The sequence below is a fragment of the Sorex araneus genome, chromosome 11 (assembly GCF_027595985.1).
Source record: "Sorex araneus isolate mSorAra2 chromosome 11, mSorAra2.pri, whole genome shotgun sequence".
Lineage (NCBI taxonomy): Eukaryota > Metazoa > Chordata > Mammalia > Eulipotyphla > Soricidae > Sorex > Sorex araneus.
The window spans coordinates 22,390,630-22,416,829 of record NC_073312.1 but is presented as its reverse complement, the minus strand read 5'-3'; the positions used below and the strand labels follow the sequence as shown (position 1 = coordinate 22,416,829).

The 26,200-nt window shown below is 36.9% G+C and overlaps 1 protein-coding gene across 1 annotated transcript in view; it reads left to right on the top strand.

The window, feature by feature from the left end:
- The window catches only part of SLK (STE20 like kinase), a 54,991-nt gene that overhangs the window by 20,869 nt on the left and 7,922 nt on the right, over positions 1-26,200 (top strand). The window contains exons 5-17 of the mRNA XM_055118848.1: positions 80-152; positions 306-500; positions 1,320-1,401; positions 2,529-2,657; positions 2,958-4,280; positions 6,740-6,870; positions 7,073-7,196; positions 8,901-9,080; positions 21,515-21,644; positions 22,471-22,595; positions 23,467-23,655; positions 24,331-24,456; positions 25,382-25,495. Coding sequence (XP_054974823.1) covers positions 80-152; positions 306-500; positions 1,320-1,401; positions 2,529-2,657; positions 2,958-4,280; positions 6,740-6,870; positions 7,073-7,196; positions 8,901-9,080; positions 21,515-21,644; positions 22,471-22,595; positions 23,467-23,655; positions 24,331-24,456; positions 25,382-25,495 — 2,921 coding nt within the window. The remainder of the gene's footprint in view (positions 1-79; positions 153-305; positions 501-1,319; positions 1,402-2,528; positions 2,658-2,957; positions 4,281-6,739; positions 6,871-7,072; positions 7,197-8,900; positions 9,081-21,514; positions 21,645-22,470; positions 22,596-23,466; positions 23,656-24,330; positions 24,457-25,381; positions 25,496-26,200) is intronic.

Below are 26,200 nucleotides of genomic sequence, written 5' to 3'. Positions count from 1 at the left end.
CTGTGAGATAGTTACAAGCTTTCCTATTTGGTTGTCTGCCATGGAATACCATTAATACTTTTGTCTTATTTGTTTCAAGCGGATTTTGGAGTATCAGCTAAAAATACAAGGACAATTCAAAGAAGAGATTCCTTTATTGGCACACCATATTGGTATGTATTCAGTTTTATAAACTTACAATATTATTTGTACCAGTGATTACTGTTACTCTTGTGGTTTGCCATAGAATCAGTGATACTATCTTTTATGTGGTTTGTCATCATTTTCCCTGAGTTTAAAGATCTTTCCATTCTCTGTTTTGATAGGATGGCTCCTGAAGTAGTCATGTGTGAAACGTCCAAGGACAGACCTTACGACTACAAAGCTGATGTTTGGTCCTTGGGCATCACTCTCATAGAAATGGCTGAGATAGAACCGCCTCATCATGAATTAAATCCAATGAGAGTGCTGCTAAAAATAGCCAAATCGGAGCCCCCAACATTAGCACAGCCCTCAAAATGGTAAGATATTGTAAACAAAGCTTTTGAAGGAAAAAAAAATTGATGTTTTATTCTTCTGTTTTTCCCAAGGGTATTTAGTTTGACAGACATGCTACAAAGGCTGTGAATCAATAACTGAGTTTCGGTATATTTTCAATATGTAAAGGCTGTGTGCACAACTTTTATAATGAGCATTTTCTACATATTGCACATGTCAATGATTTGAGTCCACTTAAGTTTTTTTCTATATTGTGAGAAAGTAAAGAATATACATGGTTGATATATGTATATGTACACATATATGTATGTGTAAATATAGATATATGGATATATACATATAACGTATATATACATACACATTTATATATATATGGAATTTATTAGAATCATTGTGATTTTTAACATACTTTTTGAATACTTGACTGTATTTTTCGTGTTTCAAATTGTGAACCTGGTTATTTATATGTCTAACTTGGTCTAATGATTCATAACTTACAAAATCTTTTTTTTTTTTTTTTGGTTTTTGGGTCACACCTGGCGATGCACAGGGGTTACTCCTGGCTCTGCACTCAGGAATTACTCCTGGCGGTGCTCAGGGGACCATATGGGATGCTGGGATTTGAACCCAGGTCGGCCGCGTGCAAGGCAAACGCCCTACCCGCTATGCTATCACTCCAGCCCCATAACTTATAAAATCTTAATAGTCTCATTAAGTAACTCTCTTATGTTAGATTACTACTATTATATACATAAGAAACCAGCATAGTTTACCTGATTTTTTGTTTGATTTTAGTAATAGTAGAATAAAATGAATATTTTGGTTAAATTTTTATTTCAAAGGTCTTCAAATTTTAAGGATTTTCTTAAAAAGTGCTTGGAAAAGAATGTGGATTCTAGATGGAATACAACTCAACTATTGCAGGTAAGACTAGTATGACAACTGCAAACCAAAGATTGTTTTAATGTCTCATTAAAAATACACTTTCCCATGAATTCAATGTGCTTTCTTTCTGTGAAATTCTCTCTGGAAATTGTGTTAGTACTTGTGTTAGTTAGCATTTGTTTTATCGAAGGTATTTGACTGTTGTTACAAAAAGAAATTAATTTTTTTGTTCAGTTTGGTTTCTTCTTAATTTTCTAACCTTCTTATATGTCTTCAGTTATTAGAAAGAAAATACCTTGGGGATAGGAACCATGAGATAATTTTTATATCATTTACATTGAGGCTGAGGTTGGGTGCAAGAAAAATGGTTTTATTTCATGTAGCAAGTACATCACTGGGACACAGGTTTTATTTTATTGCCTCATCTTTGAAAGCTTGACTCTGTGACAGTATTAAATGCTGAGTATATGGTAATGAATGAAATACCCTTTTACTTTGAATATTAGAACCATGTCCAAGAAACTGATGTCTGATACCTTTTTTTAAAACCCTAAAGCTCTGTGTAATTCTTTTGACGACACTTATTACTTATTTATTTATGGCTACTGGTCCATACCCAGCTATGTCCAGGGCTGATTCCTGGCACTGTGCTCAGAGATCACTCCTGGCAGGGCTCAGAAATGCCATTTGCAGTACCAGGGATAGAACCTGGGTTGGTGGCAAGCAAGACAAGTGCCCTACCCACAGTACTATCTCTCCAATCCATTAATAAGACTGTACAGGGTTTCTATGTACTGTTTTTTTTTGTTGTTGTTGTTTTTGCAAGAACTAATAATGCCCTAATGTAATATGCTTTAAATTTTAATTTAAAGTTTCAGACATGGGGACAAGATACATGTACTTGTAGATAACTCTACTACCAAGTTTAATGTGTAACCATTTTTGACATATTTCCTTCATATTAGAAAAAATAGTATAGATTGAGTTACAGGTAGCTCCTTTTATCATGCTATCCCCCTTCCATCTCTTTCAGCGGTAACATTATTTGTTGTATATATATTTTCCCCATCCATAATTTATATTTTTATCACTTAATATCGTTTTATGTGTTGTTTTATAAATATTTTAGTTGTTACTGACAGAGTTCTTTTTCAAATGATCACCAGCATCCCTTTGTTACTGTTGATTCCAACAAACCAATCCGAGAATTGATTGCAGAGGCAAAGGCTGAAGTAACAGAAGAAGTTGAAGATGGAAAAGAGGAAGATGATGATGAAGAAACAGAAAATTCTTTGGTCAGTATTTTGAATAGAAATTTCTCTTGGGTAATTTTTCAAGCTGGGTTTTAAGATATTGCTTGTATTTTAAAATTTAAGGATTTATTGGTGGCTAATGATATAAAACTTTATTTTAAAGTTTAAGATTTATAGCAAGTTTGCTTCTTGCTACCCATTTTTGTAATTATTTAAAGGTGTCAATTCTTTAATTTTTATGATTTCAACTGTGATTAAATATACTACATTTTATACATATAAAACAGTGTGTTAGCACCATCTTATGTTTCAAAACTAAAAAATGTGTAAAATCTTTTTTAGCCAATACCTGCAAGTAAGCGCGCCTCCTCTGACCTTAGTATTGCCAGCTCTGAAGAAGATAAACTGTCACAGAATGCTTGTATTTTGGAATCTGTCTCAGAAAAAACAGAACACAGTACTTCTGAAGATAAATTTAACAGCAAAGTTCTTAATGAAAAACCCATCACTGATGAACCTGAAAAGGCCGTGGAGGGTATTAATGAGCATGTTAATGATGCTCATTTAGGAGCTACCGAACTCCATAAAAGGTCAATAGTTACCAAGGAGAATGGCAGAGAGGAGAAGAGACCCAAGCTTGAAAATCTTCGTGACACAGGAGACCAAGAAGCAGTAGACATTCATTCAGTAAATGAAGGAAAAGAAAATAATATAGTAACTTTAGGAACAAAAACGGAACAGAATCAGAAACCTGAAGAAGAAGGGGATCAGGAAAAGCAACAGATATTTGAAAATAAGATTAAAAAATCCAAGGAAAATAAAGATACTGCTCTTTCATCAATAAATTTAGTTTCTCAAGAGACTGGAGAAAAAGAGACAGATATCCAGACAATTGGCAATGCAGTTGAGCTTCCAAATGCAGATTCCCAATTTCCCTTGGGAACAGATGATAAAACTCCAAGAACTGTGGTCAGCAACTCAAGTACCGAGCTAGGAACAAATGAGGCTATAGGTGTTGCTCAGAAGGCCGTTGAAATCAGTGCCGAGGATGCTGAGATTAGTGCTCGGAAAGAAATGACTGAAGTAGGCCAGGAAGGAAGTAAGCCTGTGACAGCTTCTGAGGCTGGTGATACTAAGGAAGTTTCTGCTAAAGAACTAGTTGACATTAAGGTGCTAGATAAAAAGTCTGTAGAAGGTAAAAATGAGGAACAGTTAACCAACCATTCAAAGAGCGTGGCAGAGACCATTGAGGAACCAGGGACAAATGAAGATGAAGAAACCACTCGGTCAGGTAGCACTGAAGAAGTAGAGGTCAAGGCTGTAGGAGGCAGAACTCAGGATGTTCGTAAGGACACAGAGCAAGAAGTTCCATGTGAAATGCCAGTTAAAACAGAACCTCAAGTTACTGCCATTTCACAGCCCAGTGAACCTCAGCCTGCTCCAATACCCAGCATTAATATCAACTCGGAAGACGCAGAACAGAAGGGAGAAAGAGGTGCTTTAACAAAAACTGAAACCATGTTCCTTCCCGAGTCCGAGAATCACAAGGAAAATGATACTGATTCAGGCACTGGCTCCACTGCTGATAATAGCAGCATTGATTTGAATTTATCCATCTCTAGCTTCCTAAGCAAAACTAAAGACACTGGATCAATATCTTTACAAGTAAGTGTACATGGGTTCTTATTTGGGGGTTTGTCTTTTTGAAGGTAGTTTGGAACTGTTACTTAGAACGACAGCACTGAATCTGTGTAGCACTCACCCTGTCAGATTCTGCAGGCCTAGGAAGGCAACCAATTACAAACACTTAGAGAAATTCTGGAGGTGGTCTTTTCAGGGGTCTTTTGTTTTTGTTTTTAAAATAATACCCACCTGGCTTTGTTTGTTTGTTTCATTTTGTTTCTTAATCTTTGTTTTTTTGCATAGTACCTGATTCTGCTCAGGTGCTTGGGGGTCACTGCTGCCAGTTCTCTGGGGACCATCCAGTGCTGAAGACTGAACCTGCATGCAAGGCAGTGTTCTGTCCCTTTGAGCTATCGCCCCAGTTGGTACCCAGGTGTCATAGCCAAGTTGGCACTAACAGTATAAAATAGTTTCTCAGTGTTATTTGAGTTCTTACTGAACTTACCTAGATACTATTTTTTGAAGAACTGATAGTCATAGGAAGCAACTGAGAAACTGAAAGAATGATTTTTTGAGCACATTTAGAGTGTAAACAGCTCTTGTTCTGTTTTGGGGCCATCCCTGGCTATGCTCGGGTTATTCCTGGATCTGCACTCAGGAATTACTCTGGCAGTGCTCAGGGGACTATATGTGGGTTGCCAGAGATTGAATTTAGGTTGGCCCTACCTGTAGACTCCCTACCCACTGTACTATCACTCCAGCCCCAAGAGTGTAAACAGCTCTTGATTTACACTGGCCCATATAGATGTCCAGTCTTGTCTCCTTGGTTATAGCCATTATATTGCCGTGACAACTGTTGTGGTAAAGAAACGAAACAAAAAACTATAATCTAAAATATTAGGACATAATTGTAAGATCCAAGTGCACAGTAGAGTTAGGAGGAGGAGTTGTATCTAAGGCAGGACCCAAGAATAAGCAGATGTGCCGAAATGGGTTTCTGATACTCTTGGGCCATTAGTGACTTTGGGTTGCCAGGTCTTTTGCTAAAAAGAGAAAATTGAAAGAATAGAAGCAATTTAGGTAAACTGACCATAGGGACAGAACTCTAGGGCATGGCTAATTAAATAAATACAAGGACTGTTATGCTTGCATTTCTTCCTATTTGCATATAAAAACTATTAGGATGCCAACTAAGGAATAAAATGTTTGTGCCTAATAAAGAATTATAAATAATATGTAGCAAGCAGATGAGTATTTTTGGGTACAGTAGAAATACTCTCTGGCAGTTATAAAATCAGACCATCTTGGTCCCTGCGAATGAGGAGGACTGTTGATATTATTGTTGATGAAAGGATTTTGATTCCCAGTATTCGGTTCCCTGGCAATCTTAAAAAAATTACCTACTTGCCTTTTCAAAATGCAAATTCCTAGTTACCGACAGACTTATTGTAAACTTATCTTATTTTAGGAATGAGTGTTATGAATGCTTTATTTTCTATTTTTGAGGGGGGTGGTAAGGGCAGTGAGCCACACCTGGCTGTGCTCAAGGCTTTTTCCTGACTTTGTGCTCAGGGATCATGCCTGGTGGTGCTTGTGGGGCCGTGTGTGGTGCTGGGGATCAGTCTGGGGTTGGCTATGTGCAAAGCAAGCTCCTTACCTACTGTACCTTCTCTTTAGTCCCACGAATGCATTAAAAACAAAAAGGCTTTTGAGCCACACCTGACAGGGTTACTTCTGGCTCAGTGCTTGGGGCTGGCTCCCGACGATATGTACACACGGAACTGTGCAGTACTGGGGATCTAACCTGGGCTTTCCAAATGCTGAGCTTGCTGAACTCAGTCTGGCCCACAAATGCATTTTTAAGTGTTCTCCCCCCCCCCAGTGATTCTAAAATTCAGGGAGAAGTATTTCCAAAATTTACCAAGTGAAAGAAAGAACAATAAGAGGGCTTACATGCAAAATTTATACAGATGAGTCATTTACATAAGTTACTCATTACTACTTACACCTAATTATGATGTGGCATCATAAAACTCACACATGCAAGGCATTGATGACATAGCTCAAGCTGTAGGGCATATGTCTAGCCTTCTGGAGACCCTGAGTTTGATCTCTGCCACCACATTTCCCATGGGCCCCCGCGGCCCCCAGCACTGTTGGTTCTGTATGTAGTGGTCACTATCTGAGCTTTGAACTCTCAAGACCAACAGCCAGTCCATGCATCACTGCTGAGGGTGGACCCTATTGGAACAAAATGATGCATGTGTATCATCAAGATGCATAATTTAATTTAAAAAGTTGTTATTTTAATCTTAAAGTCATGTGACAGATGAAGTTTCAGATTTTAAAACCTGTTTCCACTGGTGAGATTTATCTTTATATTTTTATATATAGTCTTAATAGTCATCATGACTGCTCGGTCCTTTTCTGTCTTTTATGAAGACAGTGTTTTCTGTTTCCAATATAACAAAGCCCAAGTAAAATAAAAATATTTTTTTTAGGAAACTAGAAGACAAAAGAAAACATTGAAGAAAACCCGCAAATTTGTGGTTGATGGTGTAGAAGTGAGTGTAACAACGTCAAAGATTGTTACGGACAGTGACTCCAAAACAGAAGAATTAAGGTTTCTTAGGTGAGTAGAGAAGCCACATAATTAAAAGTGGTTTTGACTTCTTGTCTGTGAAAAGTCTGAAAAATAAAGAAGTAAATTCTTAATGAAATTTGAATTATTCTTCTATTACTTTTCTATTTGAAAAAATTGTTTAAAAAATTTTAAAGCATTATTTCAAAATGTTATTTTGCTGTCTCCTGTTACTGCTGACGATTGATATCAGACGTCAGGAACTGCGGGAATTAAGATTTCTTCAAAAAGAAGAGCAAAGAGCCCAACAGCAACTCAATAGCAAACTGCATCAACAACGAGAACAAATTTTCCGGCGCTTTGAACAAGAAATGATGGTAAAACCTCATTTATTAATAATAGAATTGATTGCTTTAAAATAGAACCAAGTAGGGGGTTTTAAAACTTGTTCTCTTATTAGGCTTTGTGGAATATTTCTAACCCTTATCTCTGTGTTTGTTTTAGATGTCTTTTTGTCTGGATTTTTTTCTTGAAAGGATCTTTTAGTCTGTCATTGACCTACATGGTGTACTAATCAGTCTTTGTTTTTCTCTGATTAAAATCTATCTGGAAAACAGGAATCTTGAGGACAGTAAATGGTTTACAATATTCTTAGATAATTATCTAGCAATTATCTGTTGCTAGATAATTTTTCTGTATTTTTTAATTTAGAATCTAAGATTTTTAAATCAGCCTGAAACAATTTTCTCCAAATGCAGTTGAATATTAGAACTTCATGTTTTTTGAATTTTAGAGTGTCAGAGATAGGACCCAGCATGCGTTGAACCATTGAGCTGCATCCTTGGCCATCTGGGGGCTTAAAACAAATACATTGATATCACTGGCTTCTGCAGTTAAGCTTCTAAATCCCTATTTACTGCTTCTAGAGAAGTTAGTGCCAACTGATAGTTTCACTGAGTTAATACAGACTTTTGTCTTGAAGTTGGAAAAGGAGATAGTAATGTGTTGCAATTTTTTGTAATTTAGGTTGAATATCTAGCTAAGTATAGGTTAAAAAAGATAATTTGAATATTACAGTTTTCTGTTTTGAAAATAATTCTGTTCTACTTTTAAAATTGAAAGTGATACACATTGTTTTGTGTTAAGTGTGGCTTTACGGATTGCATTTGTTGGAACACAGCTGTAAAATTCTGAGGAAATAATGAACCTTTTGTTTTCATGGAGTATTTTTGTAGTATTTAAATTCTGTTTGCTAGGATCTTATAGAAATTATATTTTTCCCCAAATGTATTCTATATTACTTTGGTTTTTAATTTTTTAAAAGAAAATTATCCTTTACATATATTTAACTCTACTGACACAGATTACAGTATTACTCAGTTGTACATAAACAGGAATCTTACCTGGAGAATAGATAGATAATTCTAATTCCAAAAGACTTAGTTCAACGAAATAGTTGAAATCTTTATAGTTATTATAAAGTAGTTATAATAGTTATTTTACGAAATCTCACTGAGGAAGAGCTGAAGGAGTGTCTGTCATTCAAGTAGAATTCAAATTAGCCCTTAGATATATTGAACTTTTTATTGGGTGAATATTGAACTTTTTATTGGGTGAATATTGAGATTTTTCTAACCTTAGAATTTTATAGGAATGAAATATTTTTTTAATTGTGTTTAATTTATTTTTGTTTTATTTTGGTTTGGGGTGGGGGGCCACACTTTGTTGTGCTCAGGGCTTTTGGCTCTGTATAAGGAATCTTTCCTTGTGGTGCTGGGGATTGAACTTAGGTTTGCTACATGCAAGGCAAATGCCTTACTTGCTGTACTATCTCTTTGCTTCCTGAATTATGTAATTTGTAAAAAGTATTTTACTCCTTATATAATAGAAAAATATTTTTTTGATTGGAAAAAAATGAACTCATCTTTTTGAAATATAACATTATAATGCATCTGATTTTGCTCATTATTGCAAGTCTTATTAAATTTAAGTGCTAGCTTTGTGATCTTAGGAATGTAAATTCATTATAATGAGTTAATATGGGTGATAGAAAAGATGAATGATCTTGAGCTGTCTTACAGGGCAAAAAAAGGCAGTATGACCAAGAAATTGAGAATCTAGAGAAACAGCAGAAGCAGACCATTGAACGCCTGGAACAAGAACATACAAATCGCTTGCGAGATGAAGCCAAGCGCATTAAGGGAGAGCAAGAGAAAGAACTGTCCAAATTTCAGAATATGTTAAAGAACCGTAAGAAGGAGGTAGGTGTAACTGCTGTTTTTAATTCCTAAACAGATGCTTTTTAATGTATACCTGAGACTATCTAAGGAGTTAGGAATAATATGTGATAGTTAAAATATCAGTTCTCCATTCTTTCATTTGGTCTTTTCTCCAGTCGGTCACCAGTAATGAGGTCAGTTTTTTCTCATTTTATGCCTAGTAAACTGGAATAGAAACGTTTTGTTTTGTGTTGTTGCTTTTATACCAACCTAGCAATGCTGGGGGCCCGAGGACAACACCCAGAAATATTCTGGGAGGCCTTGCAGTATGGGGGAGCAACTCTGGAGTCCTGTGCATATGTCATGGGCTCCAGCCCTTTGAGTTATCTTGGCCTTAACATTTGTTTTTTATTTTTGTGAAGTGGAAAGAACTAAGAGTTCAAGTTTACAAACTGCCACTAAATGTGCAAGCAATAAACCTTGAACCCAGTCTTCAAATCAAGTCTAATCATTTCCTTTCAATCTAAATTCCTCTTTTACTGATGCGGTATTTAAGGCCTCCTTACATAGAAATATTTTTGTTAGGAAAACTGTAGTATATTGGTAGGTGGCAGTTATTAATTTTATTGCTTATTTGTAATATTTAACTCATTAAATAATTTTTTTCTTGATCAGTTTGATTGCCTTTCTTGGACATTGTGTCACAAAAAAACACTGTATAGCCTTAAGTTTGAAATTCTATCTATATTTCATTCACAGATACTTTGATGAATTACAGGTGGATAGCGAAAAATTATTTGATTAGAATGAAGTTTTTCCTTTTTCCTTAGGATGTTCTTTTCTTAAGATGTTCAATTCTATTAAGTGGAATCAAGAAAGTCTCAGTGGAACTAGTGAATACAATTTACCCCTGTTGCACATCTCAAGTGTATAGGTTCATTGTCTTAACATTTGGATTATGCAGAAAATTGAACATTATGTTGGCAGAACTTGAGAATCTACTTTAAAAAAGAATAGAACTCTACATTAATAAAATGTGTTCTGTGATTTCTTAAGGTAAAGATGAACACAATGGTATATAACTCAATTAGAGGTGGCTACTCTTTCTGAAATATGTTTTTTACTGCTTTGTTTTAACTTAGAGTTGTTCTGTATACCATCATGATTGAAGTTACATAAATTTTCTTGAAATCATGGGTATTTTTTAATTAAGATATTATTTTAAAATAACAGATTAAATTTAAAAAGTCGCAGCATATGATTTAGTCCTAAATATATGAAAGTCTGTAGTTATTTATTGTTAAGGTTTGGGAGTAGGAAAATTTTAGTCAGTGGTCATGTTTGAGATCATGATATGCATATTTTAAATAATTTTATGTGTTTTTTTTCTTACTGCTAAACTTCTTGCATTTGGGAATCTCTTCCTTTTAATGGTGATTTGGTTTCATGAGGGATTACTGAGTAAAATTTTAAATATACTGTGTTTAATCAAAATCAGTCTTTTTCACAGACCATCAGTAGCATGTGGTGATTTGGAATCTGGTTGCTTTTGGTGCTTCTGTTTATAAATATGATATTGATTTTTTTTTTATCATTGGATAATAGATGAAATCATATCTTGGATTTTGAAATGATTAAAAGAAGGCACTCTAAAATATACTTTATCTGGTATAATAATCAGCTTACTAAACTGTTTCTTAATGAGTGCTTATATTCCTGATTTTCTTTTATTATTTTTGGGGGCCACCCTAGCATTGTGCTGGTTCTGGGTCCATTTAGTATGGGGGGGACTGAACTCAGGCCTTCACACATGCAAGTCATGCTCTTCTCCTGGGTCTTAGATTACTGTTTTGAAAGTTGACAATTAAGTTTGGCTTAAATTGTTAACAAAGGAGAATGTTATTCTAATCCAACTCAAAATCATCCTGTAAATGCATTTGTATCACACTGTGTATAAAATGGTGTGTTTTATAAAAAAAAAAAAAAAAGTATCCATTTATGTCTCCTTTGTGTAGTCTAAGACTTGCTTCCCCCTCCTACCCCTTTTGCCCTTTGAAGTACAATTCACTTGGTGAATTCACTTGGTGCACTTTAGTGTTACCAAGTCAGTTAGGAAATTTTGTAGTTTTTAAATCCTTGGTGGGGAGGGCTCCTGAGTAGTGCTCAGGGGCCTGCGAGGCCACTCTCAGCGATTTTCGGACAGCCAGGGCTGCAGTTCAGTGGGAAGGCCTGAGAATGCAGTGCTGTTTGTGTCCCCTCAGGGCCAGGGGTTCTCCAGGCCACGTGGTGGTGCTCAGGGCCTCTAGGGCGTCACCCAGCAATGCTCATAGGACATGAGGTGCCAGTGATTGAACTGGGGTCAACCATATGTGAGGCATGTGGTACCCCTGCTCTGTTTTTTTGACCCTGAAATTTTGTACTTTTATAAATGACATTAGCTTTTTTATGTTTAATACTTATTGTCAGTAGGTGCATTTATAATTTGATGATCTTTCAAGAAGGTCAGTCAAATTTATTACCTTTAATTCATTATCAGCACTGCAGGCAATTCTTCACCAGTTGTCTTTGGATTTGATTTTGGTTTTGGTTTTTGTTTTTTTGGGCCATATCCACCAGTGCTCTGGGGCTACTCCCAAATTGGTGCTCAAGGGCTCTCTTCTGGCATTGCCTGGGGGTCCATTCAGTGCTAGGGCTCAAACCTCAGCCTCCTGCGTGCAAAGCATGCACTCTAGCTTAGTGAGTTATGTCTCTCTGACCTTCAATGATTATCGATCTCTTATGCATCAATGATATTTAAGGATAATTAAGCAACTAATTGACCTATGTATGGTATCCGGTCCCTTTCTGCACTGAAATCAAGCATGCTCTATCTTCCATTCCTTTTCACAAAACTAACACCTTTGCTTATGCATGTTGAAAGGAACTTTTTTGCAACTTTAATATCTGGCTTTTGGCTTATCTGCTCATATAAATGCTTGCTGTGGAGAAAGTATTATTTCCCCACCTCCTGCATGCTTATACACTATAGGTTATAAATGAAGTGGAGAAAGCACCCAAAGAGCTGAGAAAAGAGCTTATGAAACGCAGGAAAGAGGAGCTTGCACAAAGCCAGCATGCTCAGGTAACAGTGGCAGCTTCCAGCTACTAAAAAAGAAAGCAGCGTATTCTCTCAGCTCAGTAAACCGTGGCTGAAAGGGTGAATCCTAACTGCACTTATTATCTGATGTTGACTTCTCATACAAAGGTTCCTTGGTCATTCTTTGTGTCATACTACGTTTGTACTAATAGTGGCATTTAAGTTGCTAACATGAAATAAAGTAATTTTTTGAGACCTAATGCCAGGTAAAAATAAGTGTTGTGTTTAACGCATAATCTACTGTATTTTCACTTTAATCGTGGTGTAACTTTATAGACTAAGAAGTCATGTTAATGTTTGATAGAAGACTTTAAGGACAAAGTTAGAGCAGGTAAGTATATGTACAAGTTTTGCGCATATTTAAAAGGATGCCCTTTAAAATGTATTTACTTGTATTTTGGCCATTCCAGATGGTGTTTGGGATCATGCAGTCCCGGGGATTGAACCTAGGCTTGTACATGCAAAGTATACGTTTTAGCCATTTTAGCCCTCTCTCTGCTCCAAGAATCTTTTCATCCTTTTTCCTTTTTTTTTTTTTTTATACCATTTTGGTTTCTGGGTCACAACTAGCAGTGTCCAGGGGCTACTCCTGCCCAGTGCTTATGCTATAAGCACTGGGACCATGTGGTACTGGGGAACAATTGAGGGTCTCTTGCATGCAAAGCATGTGCTCCAGTTCTTGGAGCTATCTTCTTGGCCCAAAGATTATGTTTAAAAGGCCATTAGGGGCTGGAGTGATAGCACAGCGGGTAGGGCATTTGCCTTGCATGCAGCTGACCCGGGTTCAATTCCCAGGATCCCATATGGTCCCTGGAGCACCGCCAGGAGTAATTCCTGAGTGCAAAGCCAGGAGTAACCCCTGTGCATCACCAGGTGTGACCCCAAAAGCTAAAATAAAATAAAATAAAGTAAAAGGCCATTATTTCTGGGCTGGGGAGATACTCCAAAGGACTGCAGCACATAATTTGCATATTGGAGACCCGGTTTGGTCTTTGGCATCATGTGATCCCCAGATACCATGGACAGTAGCCCCAAAGCATCCCAAAGCAGTAGGGCCAGAATTCAGGTGTGATACCTGAGCACTGTTGGGTGTGGATCAAAAACCAAGTAGTAGTAATAATAATAATAATAATAATAATGATAAGTAAAATGTCTTTACTTTTGTAACATTCAGAGATAAAATAAATGTCAAATAGCAGGACCACCGTATACTACTGTTCACACTCAGCTATATAAGCAACTTTAGATAGAGCTTAAGCATTATTTGTTTTCTGTTTTTTTTCAACTGAACTTCCCAAATGGCACTAAGGAGACCCAGGGACCTTTCCCAGAGATTCTCAGCCAGTTGGGCAGGTGGTTCAAATGCGAGGGGCTAAGGATGTGATGCTGCTTTGGCCCTGTCATGCTCGGGATTACCTGGGCCTCACCTGGGCTCGGGACTGTGCCAGGGATTGAACCAGAGTCAGCAGCATCCTCTAGTACCATCTCTCCAGTCCAAAGTACAGATTTATCTGTATAATTTTATTATAGGTTATGACCCTCCCTCCAAAAATATATAATCTCATTTATTTATAATAGTACTGCTACATGATTTAGGTACAACAGTACAATTTTTATGAGCTGACAAGTTTCTGCAGACCACAGAAATTTGACCTCAACCACATTCAAGAGGTCAAAAATCAGTTTCATAGTAGAGATCACCTTTTTTTTTTTAAGAATTTTATTTTATTGAATCACCATGTGGAAAATTACAATGCTTTCAGGCTTAAGTCTCAGTTATACAATGCTGAAAAAACCATCCCTTCACCAGTGCCCATATCCCACCACCAAAAAAAAAAAAAAACAAAAAAACAGCACACCTCCCATCCCGCCCCCCCTCCCCCGCACCGCTCCCCTGCCACGTAACTGATAAATTTCACTTTACTTTCTATTTACTATGGTTACATTCAATATTTCAACACAAAACTCACTATTATTGTTAGGAGTACCCCACTAGTCAGACCTGTCGTGAAGAGGCATGAGGTTTTGGATTTCTGTACTTTAGCAACTAAGTCCAGGGAGATTTCTTCCAGATATTGGATCATTGCAAGCTTATAAATCCCATCTGTGGTCGTCATAATATGGCGGTCACCACGCCCTTCACCCCCGGCAAGGGAGAGGCGAGAGAGAGAAATACCTATCCCCTGGGCATGAAAAGTTTCATGCTGAGTGAAATGAGTCAGAAAGAGAGAGACAGACATAGAAAGATTGCACTCATCTATGGTATATAGAATAACAGAGTGGGAGACTAACACCCAAGAACTGTAGAAATAAGTACCAGGAGGTTGACTCCATGGCTTCGAGGCTGGCCTCACGTTCCGGGGAAAGGTCAACTCAGAGAAGCGATCACCAACTACATTGCAGTCGAAGGCCATGTGGGGGAAGGGAGTTGCGGGCTGAATGAGGGCTAGAGACTGAGCACAGCGGCCACTCAACACCTTTATTGCAAACCACAACAGCTAATTAGAGAGAGAAAACAGAAAGGAATGCCTTGTCACAGTGGCAGGGTGGGGTGGGGGGGAGATGGGATTGGGGAGGGTGGGAGGGACACTGGGTTTACGGGTGGTGGAGAATGGGCACTGGTGAAGGGATGGGTTCCCAAACTTTGTATGAGGGAAGTATAAGCACAAAAGTGTATAAATCTGTAACTGTACCCTCACGGTGATTCTCTAATTAAAAATAAATAAATTAAAAAAAAAAAAAAAAAAAAAAAAAAAAGAAATACCTATCCCCTCCTGGGCGGGCATGGGGCCGCGGCTTAGTTCTCAGTCTGGAGACATTCTGCGAGGAGCTGCCCATGCCGAAAAATTTAGCTGGGTCTGGAGTCACGCTCATGCAGCTGTGTGGCGGCCCCCAGGATCACATCTTGGTGGCGGGCGAGATCACCTTTTTTTCAAATTTAAAATTTTCACTTGGAGGCAGAGAGAAGTGAATTTAATGTGTAATTACATATGTCAATGAAATGAGAAATATAGGTAATGTAGTAATTGCTATTTTGAATTACATTTTTTAAAATGTGGTTTTATATGACTTTTAAAATGTTCCCAGATTTAAAAACTTTGTAGGGTGATGAAAAATACACAGAAACAACTAAAATCACAGGGGCACTGTACTAAGTCTTGCCATTACATTCATAACATTTTTGATTTTTGACAACTAAGAATATTTAAAATCTGCCATTTACTTTAATTTTTTTTAAATTTATTTTTATAAAGGGCTGGAGCAATAGCACAGCGGGTCGGGCGTTTGCCTTGCATGTGGCCGACCCAGATTCAATTCCTCTGGCAAAGCCTGGCAAGCTACCCGTGGCGTATTTGATATGCCAAAAACAATAACAACAAGTCTCACATGGAGATGTTACTGGTGCCCGCTTCAGCAAATCGATGAGCAATGGGATGACAGTGACAGTGATTTTTATAAAGTTGTTCGTGATTTATTGCATTCAATATTCCAACCTCAATCTCACCACCATTGGATCTTTGCTAAACATTTACTTTCAAATGTGCCATTTACATGATTTCAAAGTAGAAAATATTTTAACACAATGGAAAAGATTCTCAGAATGACATTTTTTAATGCAGCTAGCCTTTTAAGTAAATTTAGGAGCATTTGTTTCTCTTTGAGTTAGGGAAAATTTTTGTGAAGAATTTTATATGGTGAAAGCATTAGTTAAGGTGATGTAGCACACATAGCGTTTACTATATGTAAAGCACTGTTCTCAGGATTTCACCTGGATGAACTCATTTAGTCCCGCAGCATTTAAAGGGGTTCTTACTACCCCCTTTCTATAGATGAGGGAACTAAAGCATAGGAAGGATGATGAACTCTTCCAGGGTCACACATCTGATTAGTGGTAGGGCCAGAATTCTCATCTGGCCAAGTCTGACTTCACATTTCATACACTGAAACACATACTGTTTCTCATATTTAAGCTTCCCTTTCTACGTCTAATCTAAAACTTTTTTGTTTGGCCCAGTGATTTATGACTGTCTCTTATTAATAGGTAAACAAGAAGTCTCTTTGCTGACCACTTAAGTATTTTTGGATAACTTTAATTCCAAACCAGATAATAACAATATGATTTTCATTGTAAAACAGGACAATATAGACTTTTAAAAGAGGTTTTTCATTAGACTTTTTAAAAAGGTAATTCATTGATTCTATAATTGAAATTGAGAAGTTAGTGTTAAATAGATGACATGATCCTATGCTATTTTCATTTATTGGTTGTGTGTGTGTGTCTTATTGAGGTAAAAGTCTACAAGACCATATATTTTAGGAGTATAGTTTATGTCTCTTCAAAATATGCACCATTCAAAACCTACCATCAACTACCAATATACTTCTATTATGGTCCATTGAATTCCCTCGCCCTGTCAGTCTTCCTTACTACCCCAACCCCCAACAAACCCTCATTCCTTCTACCCCCACTCCACTACTGGTAACATCAGATCTAATAATCATAATCCAAGGTTTTTTTTTAATCTAGCTTTTTTTTCTGGACCTGTGCTGTAATAAAATTTTGGTGATTTTTTTTTCATATGATTTATGAAAGCTGACCTCTATTTTCCAACTAAAATTTAAAGCTATGGTAAATTTATTTTTATTTGATACTTTAGTAATCTACCAGTTTTTTAAGTTTTTTTCTTTAGAACTATTATTGTTATGAAGGTGCTAAAACTTGGTATCTTTAGAGTCTAAATACACTGTAGGATTTATAAATAATAGCTATACTCATAGATACAGTATTTGACCACCTAGTTGAGTGGTTTCCACACTGTGAGGCTAGAAGTTCTAGAGTATGGAAGAAGCACCCAGAGACCCCTTCAGAAACTTAGAGGGCTATTGGACTCTGGGTCTTTACGTCAGCTAAAAGCAGCATCACTTTTCATCTCTTTTGTAAACAAATTTTGGGAATGAGTTTTTAACCAGAGAGTTGGATCAGTTTAGAAGAACAATAGCAGAAAACTAGAGTTTGGAAACCACTGATCTTGTTCAAACCCTTCATTTTCCAGATGAGAAGTAGGCCTCTCTGTTAAGTGACTTGTTCCAGATCTCAAGAAATGCAACATTTGTATAATTATTCTGTCCATTTATAAAAAGTCATTCAGCTCACCTGGGAGGTGCATTGTATTCTGATCCACAGGGTGTTGCTCAGGTCATGATTCAGTCTTTTCAGTTGTCATCTTGTGCAGTCTTCAACGCCCAAATGCAGGATGTAAGTCCCATGTGCCTTTAGGAGGATGCCTTCTGCTTCACCTGCCTTTTCTTTGGCTCACATGTGCCTTTTCATTGGTATTTTCATTTGCCGAAATCCAGAAGACTGGTAGATGTTGATGTCAGTAATGACAGTTAACAGTAGTAACCTGACATGAACCTTTCAGTGTCATTGTACACTTCAAAGAGTTTTCACATTTGATTCTCACTGCCATCGTCCTCTTACAGGGATGGAGTGTAATCATTTTATAGATGGAGTAATTGAATTACAGAAGATGACGTGATTGGCCTGAAGTTACAAAAGAGATTAATGGTAGAACTGGAACACTTCAGATAAGGTGTTCTTTTCTATCTACTCCATCACAAATTTTAATTTTTCAAGAAATACTTAGCTTCCTCATAGTATTTTATGAGTTTTGCACATGTGAGAAATTGAATGCTGTGATGAAATCTTATTTCTTTTTTGTGTGAAGTGACATTTTGATTGCATTTGTTTATGTAGAGGTTTTAATTGTGGATGTGGTCAGAAAAGAGATATTAAAGTGGTGATTGGGTTATATTTCATCCTGGGTTTCACTGTCTAGCTTGTCCATAATGAATCCTGAGTTGCTATCCTGCTTCCTGTGATTTTTAATGAATTTTGGAATTTCAAGCTGCATATCTCTCTTACAGTTTCTATAATAGGAACTGCTAGATCATTTAACTCTATAACTTCTGTTTGATATAAACAACTGGAGTTGATAATGTACAGCTTAATGTAAGTCCCTTCTTTTCCCTCATCTGAGATTAAACATTAAAACAAATTATTGGCACCTCTTGGATTCTTTATAGTCTTCTAAATAAGTAAATAAAACATTTTTAATGTCATAACATTTTTCATTGTTTTCCAGAGCCCAAAGAGTTATTTTTAATATTTGTAGTTATTGACTATTCCTTGGTAGAGGTTAAACTTGTACAGGTAAAGGACACTGATTTCATAGTTTATATATTCATTTTATAATTATTACTCCTAGGGAGCAAATCCTACTGTGTTTTTAAAGTTGAACATAGCTTATGCAATCTTTTTGGAATATATGATCGCTTTTCCTTTCAGTCTTAAGAACAATTTTTTTTAATTGAATCACTGTGAGAAACAGTTACAAAGCTTTCATGTTTGAGTTTCAGTCATACAATGATCGAACACCCATCCTTCCACCAGTGCATATTTTCCACCACCAAAGTCCCCAGCATCCCCTCCCCCAGCCTCATTACCCCTCCCCCTGCCTCTATGGCAGACAATTTCCCCTATACTCTCTCTCTATTTTGGGGCATTATGGTTTGCAATATAGATACTGAGAGGCTATCACATTTGGTCCTTTATCTACTTTCAGCACACATCTCCCATCCCGAAAGATTTCTCCAACCATCGTTGACTTAGTGATCCCTTCTCTATTCCAGCTGCCTTCTCCCCCAGCTCATGAGGCAGGCATGAATACTGTGGAGCAATATTCATTATAATTCCTTTAGGGATATATTATACTTAGCTTTTGGAATTAGAAACTTTAACAAACGCTCAATAATGTTAAAATTGTACTTCTTTTGATGTGTATGAATAGATACAGCACTGCTAAGTAATTTTCAGCTTTCATATAAAAAATCATTTATATAGTATTCTCAACTGTGTAATCATCCAGATAGCTTCACTGTCTTGACTCACTCTCAAGTCTTATTTTACCATCTCAAACAGCACATAGAATTTCTGTCTGATTTTGTATAACAGGGTTAGCTTTTATATATTTACGGCTTCAAGGCATGCTTCTGTGTTTTTTTTTTTTTTAGTCATTTGTTGTGTGGCATGTTTTCTGGACCTTTTATTCCTAGCATTGAGTTTTCTGTGGTTTACTTTTGAACTTTGGAAAGTGTGATTCTAAGGGAAGTAGTCCCTTACTCTTACATATGGACCAAAATGGACAAAACCTATTTAGTACCAGTAGAGTGGAAGATCCTTAAAGGCAATATCTTTGATCAATTAGTAATTCTGAATTAGTACAGTGCCAAGCATTTTCTAAGTATCTGATAATGGTTTTATTTAAACTAAGTGCTTGTCTTATTAAGATAAATATAAAGTATATAATCAAAAAATCGCACTAATGATAAAGTGCATTTGTTTTGTTTTGGCTTCTATTTATCTTTTTTTTATTTTCACATAAATATTTGCCACACCTTATAATCCGCACCTGATGTCTTTAAATCTACATATATATTTATTTTTTTTTTAATTTGTTAGTTAACTTGGACTGGAGCGATAGCACAGCAGGTAGGGCATTTGCCTTGCACGCGGCTGACCCAGGTTCATTTCCTCTCAGAGAGCCTGGCAAGCTACCGAGAGTATCCCACCTGCACGGCAGAGCCTGGCAGGCTACCTGTGGCATATTCGGTATGCCAAAAACAGTAACAGCAGTCTCACAATGGAGACGTTACTGGTGCCCGCTTGAGCAAATCGATGAACAACCGGACAGCAGTGCTACAGTTAATTTAAACCCATATTCCTCTCTATACAGATACTTTTTAGAAGTCCTTTATGCAAACCAATGGTAAAATGTTGAACCAAGGAAAACTCTTTGATATATTTGCAGGTTATTAAAGTTTATTATAGAGTATTAATGGAAATTTTACAATGAAAATAGAGAAATATTTTTAATTGTGAATATTATTAGAAGAGAAAACTGAACAAATTACTCTTTTTGTTATGACTACTCAAGTGATTGATATCACTTGAATTGCATTACTTTGCATCACTTTAAAACTCAAAAGGCCTTATTCTGGATAGTTGAACTTAAGTATTGATTGAACTAGTTTTCTTCCTGTGATAGTTACAGGAAAATGTGACTGTAGCCGCATTGACAACTGTATTTAATAGAGGCTATGTATTCGTCTTTTTTTTCCTTTATGTTTGTATTTTTATGAAAATAAAAGTGAAAAAAGTGAAACAGCAGCATTTGTGACTCCAAGTTACTTTAACAGGGAGGGTATCATGAAAGGTAAGATCTGATTTTCACCTAAGACATAGCAGTAGGACTCTTTCCACTGAAGACTAGGCTGGTAAAGACCCAGATCCTGCTAGATCCCGTCGAAGGAACTAAAGTGTAATTCCATATGGGTCTGGAGATTTAATTTTGGTTATGTAAGAAGAGAAATTAATTATAGGTCAAGTGCTTCTTGGACCCTACCTAGTCTTCTTAGCCTACACTTAATGAGAATATCTTTTAAACTAAATCACAAACTGCTAAAACTGTCAGAGGAGGGTTGGAGATACAGACTTGTACTGACAAAAACATTTGGATATTTTTCCTTGCCTTCCATGAATGTATGCTCTAGACCTTAGGTCACTTTAAATATTTCCTTTTCTTATGTAGTTATTAAAAAAAGTTTTAAAGCATTAATTTGGCAATTGGTAATACACTTAATAAATTTATTTGTTGAATGGATCCCAAACATGTTGGTAGAGTTCTCTGAAGATAAAGAATATTGTATATAGATTTATAAAATGTAACTTGTTTTCTTCTTACTAGTTTGTATTTCTCTAACAGTGCATTATTTCTCATTAAATCCTTGTATGATTTTTGTTGTTTTAGACACAGGTAGTACGTACAAAAACTTAGTATACCATTGTATATCACATTATAAAAGTTGTTTAGAATTCTGTTACTGTATTTATTTGCTCTTTAGTCCCTTTCTTCCTAAATGGCATTTCTTATTCATGTTTTATATATTCCACTGTGGAATTAATCTGTTTGAAGCTAAATTTTCACTTCTTCAAGCATATCAGTGTAATGGGGCTTTTAAATTATGGGTGGGTTACAAGCTTCTTTTGAGTCTTTTATTCTTGATACAAAGTTAAGAATATTACATATTCTAGTAGTAGTGGGAAGACTTGAATTCGATAACTAAATCACTTATATTCTACATACATATTCTACATACACTTGTAATTTTGGTTTTTAATCCAATTTTTAGAAATTTGTTATAAAAAACGTGTTAGCCATTACAGTGGGTCATTTGCTCAGGAGATATTTATCAACTGATGGTTAATTGTGTTTGATAGGAACAAGAGTTTGTACAGAAGCAACAACAAGAATTGGATGGCTCTCTGAAAAAGATCATCCAACAGCAGAAGGCAGAATTAGCCAATATTGAAAGAGAGTGTCTGAATAATAAACAACAGCTCATGAGAGGTATATGAAATTATGTATATGAAAAATATCTTTTATTTTGTTTTGTTTTGGGTCACACCTGGCGTTGTATAGGGATTACTCCTGGTTCATGCACTCAGGAATCACTCCTGGCAGTGCTTGGGGGACCATATGAGATGACAGGAATTGAACCCAGGTCAGCCGTGTGCAAGGCAAATGCCCTACCTGCTGTGCTATTGCTCCAGTTCCAAAAAATATCATTTTTAAAAATTGCTGCAGTATATATTGGAAATTATTTGAATGTGCTATTTGAATGCTAGAGAGGAAGTCAAATTGAGGTTAAATAAGGGAAAATGTATAAAATTATAAAATACTGCAAGATACAGAATTCCTTTAGGGACCCTGAAATAGTGGTGTTGGAATGTTGGCTACAGAAAACCCTGTCATTAACAGTATTTTAAATAAGGGTGCTTCAAATAAAATTTAAAATAAAACAAAAGACATCTTTCTGTGGGCCAGGGGTGTGACTCAGCAGTAAAGTGCATGATTTGTAACAAGGAAAGAGACCTAGGTTCCATCCTTGGCACACCAAAAGAGGGAAAAGCAAACCAAAAGAGCCCCATCTTTTCATCCAGATTATACTAGAAAGATACCTCAATGCTTTAATTACTTAAGTGCCTTTATAATTAAAGGATTTTGCTAGTGGGCATGGGACAGTCTCTGTTTAGAACTTAAAACAGGACGGAGAATGGTAATAGTGCTTTAGATTGCTGGTATTTCATTTCTAGTTCAGAGTGTCTGTGTGTAGAACACCAGAGAGTATTAATGAAAAGAGCAATGTGTCATTTTGCAAATTGCTTTCTTTTAGCCCGAGAAGCTGCGATTTGGGAACTCGAAGAGCGACACTTACAAGAAAAACACCAGCTGCTCAAACAGCAACTTAAAGATCAGTATTTCATGCAAAGACATCAACTTCTTAAGCGCCATGAGAAGGTAAGTAAAGGAAAATTTGTTCACTTCCTGGGTAGCTTTTTTAAGTTTGAAAAGCTACTTTTGAAACATTAGTAAAAGGATAATGATACCTTCTTATTTTTTAAGTTACAATATTAGTTTATAATATTGTATATAGGTTTCAGATGTACGGTTTCTCACGTCAGCAACTGTGTAGCATCCACCACCCAATGCCCATCACCATCCACTGCCAACCAGTGGACTCAGTTTACCTGTACCATGTTCTGTTCTCCTCTAGTAATAACCAGAATTTTGGATTTCCTGTCTTTCACCCCCAAATTTTTTTTTATGAAATTTGGAGTAATTTTCTCTTGATTATGACTGCACTCTTTCCACAAATTTTAGGAGAGGTAATTATAATTCTTAAAAGCCTCATGTAGTATGATTTTTAATCTTGTCTCTCAAATGTAGCTGTATAGGTTCCATTTCCCTGGACTTAGTAAAAGAGGTTTTTAATAAGAGACTCTTACTTGTAGCTTATTTTCCCCCAAAATTATTTGTTTTACTCAGTAGTTTGCTGGTTCATATGCAACAAGGGAGAGAGTAATTTTGGTTAAACAGCAGCACCAGAATGATATATTTGCATTTATATGCGGGTAGCACTGTAGCACTGTTATCCCCTTATGGATTTGCTCTAGCGGGCACCAGTAACATTTCCATTATGAGACTTGTTGTTACTGTTTTTGGCATATTGAATACTATCCTCGTGGCTTGCCAGGATCTCCAAGAGGGATGGAGGAATTGAACCTGGGTCGGCCGCGTGCAAGGCAAACGCCCTACCCACTGTGCTATGTGGGTACTTAGTATTAAGTCTATCTGCCTCACTGGGTCCTATTTAATATATATTTTCTAGGAAACAGAACAAATGCAGCGTTATAATCAGCGACTTATTGAGGAATTGAAAAACAGACAGACTCAAGAAAGAGCAAGATTGCCTAAGATTCAACGCAGTGAAGCCAAGACACGAATGGCCATGTTTAAGAAAAGTTTGAGAATTAACTCTACAGCCTCGCCAGATCAGGACAGGGAAAAAATTAAGCAGGTATATAAGCAATACTCTTCTCTTTTCTGTGTAAATGTTTTTTAATGATCTTCAAAAGTGCCACATAGGGGCAGGAGAGGGAGTAGGAGGGGGAGGAGAAGGTGAGGGGGAGAATGAGAACCGGGGAGAGAGAACAGTTGACCTGGTTTGATCCCCAATACTACAGGTTTCTCCCAGGCACTTCGAAGTGTGGCTCCGGAGGTCCTGAGGGCTTATTAATGTTCATTTTTACCTGTGGGCTGGGACTGGAACTGGATATAGGACATGTGCCAACTTAGTCTTCCCAGCTCTTGGCACATCTTTTTAGTCTTGCCTTCACAGAGGACGAAGTGTACCAGATTTTGGGCTAGGTTAGTCCTAAAGCTGCTCTGGGAGTGAGGTGACTTGGAGAGCTCACTCATTCACAGCACACCCTCACTATACTTGACGATCCCACATCCCAAACGCCGGACCCCAAACTGAGGTCACTGAAGAGATAGGAAGAATGTGGTGATCAGAACTTCCGCTTTCCCCACCAAAGCCGCCGCGTAGACTCCAGCTTTGAGTCACAGCATGTTATTACTTGCAGCTTTAGTTCATTGTGCTTCAACTTTGTTAAATTCCTTAATTACACCTTTGGAAGATGCAGAAATTACATGCTTGTTAACCATATTTATCTTTCTTTCTTATTTGTAGTTTGCTGCTCAAGAAGAGAAGAGGCAGAAAAACGAGAGAATGGCTCAGCATCAAAAACATGAAAATCAAATGCGGGATCTCCAGCTGCAGTGTGAAGCCAATGTCCGAGAGCTGCATCAGCTGCAGGTTGTGATCAAGTCAGGAGAAGCGGGGTGGGTGGGAGAGGGGCCCCGGAGGCTGGGTGGGAGGAAGTCAGAGCCCACCAGAGTCAGCTCGATTTTCCTCTTAGAAGTGCTGGACTGAAAGCACTTCTAAGTCTATTGTGTAGACCTAAATGAAGATTAGTGTATTATCATTAGCACTTGTTTAAATTTTTATATAGCCCTGACTAACAAACATGAAGTTAAGTCACAATCTAAGAAGCAAAGTCTTTCAAAAGCCTCACTGAGTATCTCTAATATATATATATATATATATATATATATATATATATATATATATATATATACATTTTTTTTGCAAAGACAATAAAATGTTTTCAAAGTAATGGTAGGCAGCTATATCATTCTGAATTTGAAAATATTTTTCATTTTACTTGGTGAGAATAGCCATTTCAAAGTTTTTGAGAAAAATGGCAAACTAAATATATGAAGTGTTTTCTTGTGGGACATTTCAAGGTTTCTTTAGAGGTAGCTATTTATCTAGAGTATGTAGCCCATCTAATTTCAGGGTATGTCTTTGTCTTTTGTCTACTCTATTTGCTTTATTTACTGGAGTAGCATGATTGCTGAATCCATACTCCGGTACTGATGAAAATACATGGAAGCTGCCCTCTAAAATGACAATTTTTTGAGAGAACTTTAGAAAGTAAAATTAGGATCAGACTAATTTAAGTTTTTTTTTAAATCCAGTGACAGCTTTGTCTTCTTAACTTAGAAAATTGAGATTCTTACTTACTTCATAATTTTTTGGCCCTTCCTTTTTAGAGGAGAATTTGGGCTTCGATAATAGCTTGATGTTTGATGTGTAACTTTTTATCTTGGAGGATAACTTTATCTGTGAAAAGTTACTTAGTTAATCTGAAGTTTTGTAATCCAAACTTTATTTGCAGAATGAAAAATGCCATCTATTGGTTGAGCATGAAACTCAGAAACTGAAGGAATTAGATGAGGAACACAGCCAAGAATTAAAGGAATGGAGAGAGAAATTGAGACCTAGGAAAAAGGTAAATTTAAAAGCTATAATTAAATATACTTTCATGTATGGATTTCCCTCGCTACTATCTCTGATTTGACACAATAAGGAGCAGAGCCTGGTCATTCAAAAGTGAAGAGACCGGCTGGAGCCGTAGTATAGTAGGGTGCTTGCCTCGCATGTGGCCAACCTGAGGTTTAATCCCAAGCACTGCCAGGAGTGATTCAAGAGTTCCGAGTCAGGAGTAAGCCTTGAGCACTGTCGGGTGTGTCCCAAAAACCAAAAAAAAAAAAAAAGAAAGGACAAAAGGTTTGGAATCTAATGTGAAGAAATTATGGGTTAGTAAGACATGAGGAGGTAAGTAGAAAATACAGAGGAAGGTAGCGCACGGACAAGAAAAGGAGTTCAGTCTGCCTGGACAAGTCAGGGAAGTGCAAGGAGGAGGTGCTGGGTAAGCCAAGTGAGGCTTGAGGGATGAGTAAGAGCTTGCTAAGCAGGCAGACTGGGGTGTGATGGGACAGTTCAGTACAAGAGAATGATTAAAAAAAAAAGAAAGAAAGAGAATGAGTGAAGGTGATGCACATGGGAGTCATAAGTAGTTCCGTATCTCTGAAACGGAAGTGTGTGCTCCAGGTAGGGAGTAGGTAGGGAAAGAAGGAAGGAAGTGAGGGCTGCTTAGTTGGTCGGAGAGGTTGACTGGAACAGATTACAGAGCCTCTGAATGCTGTTTTCGTTG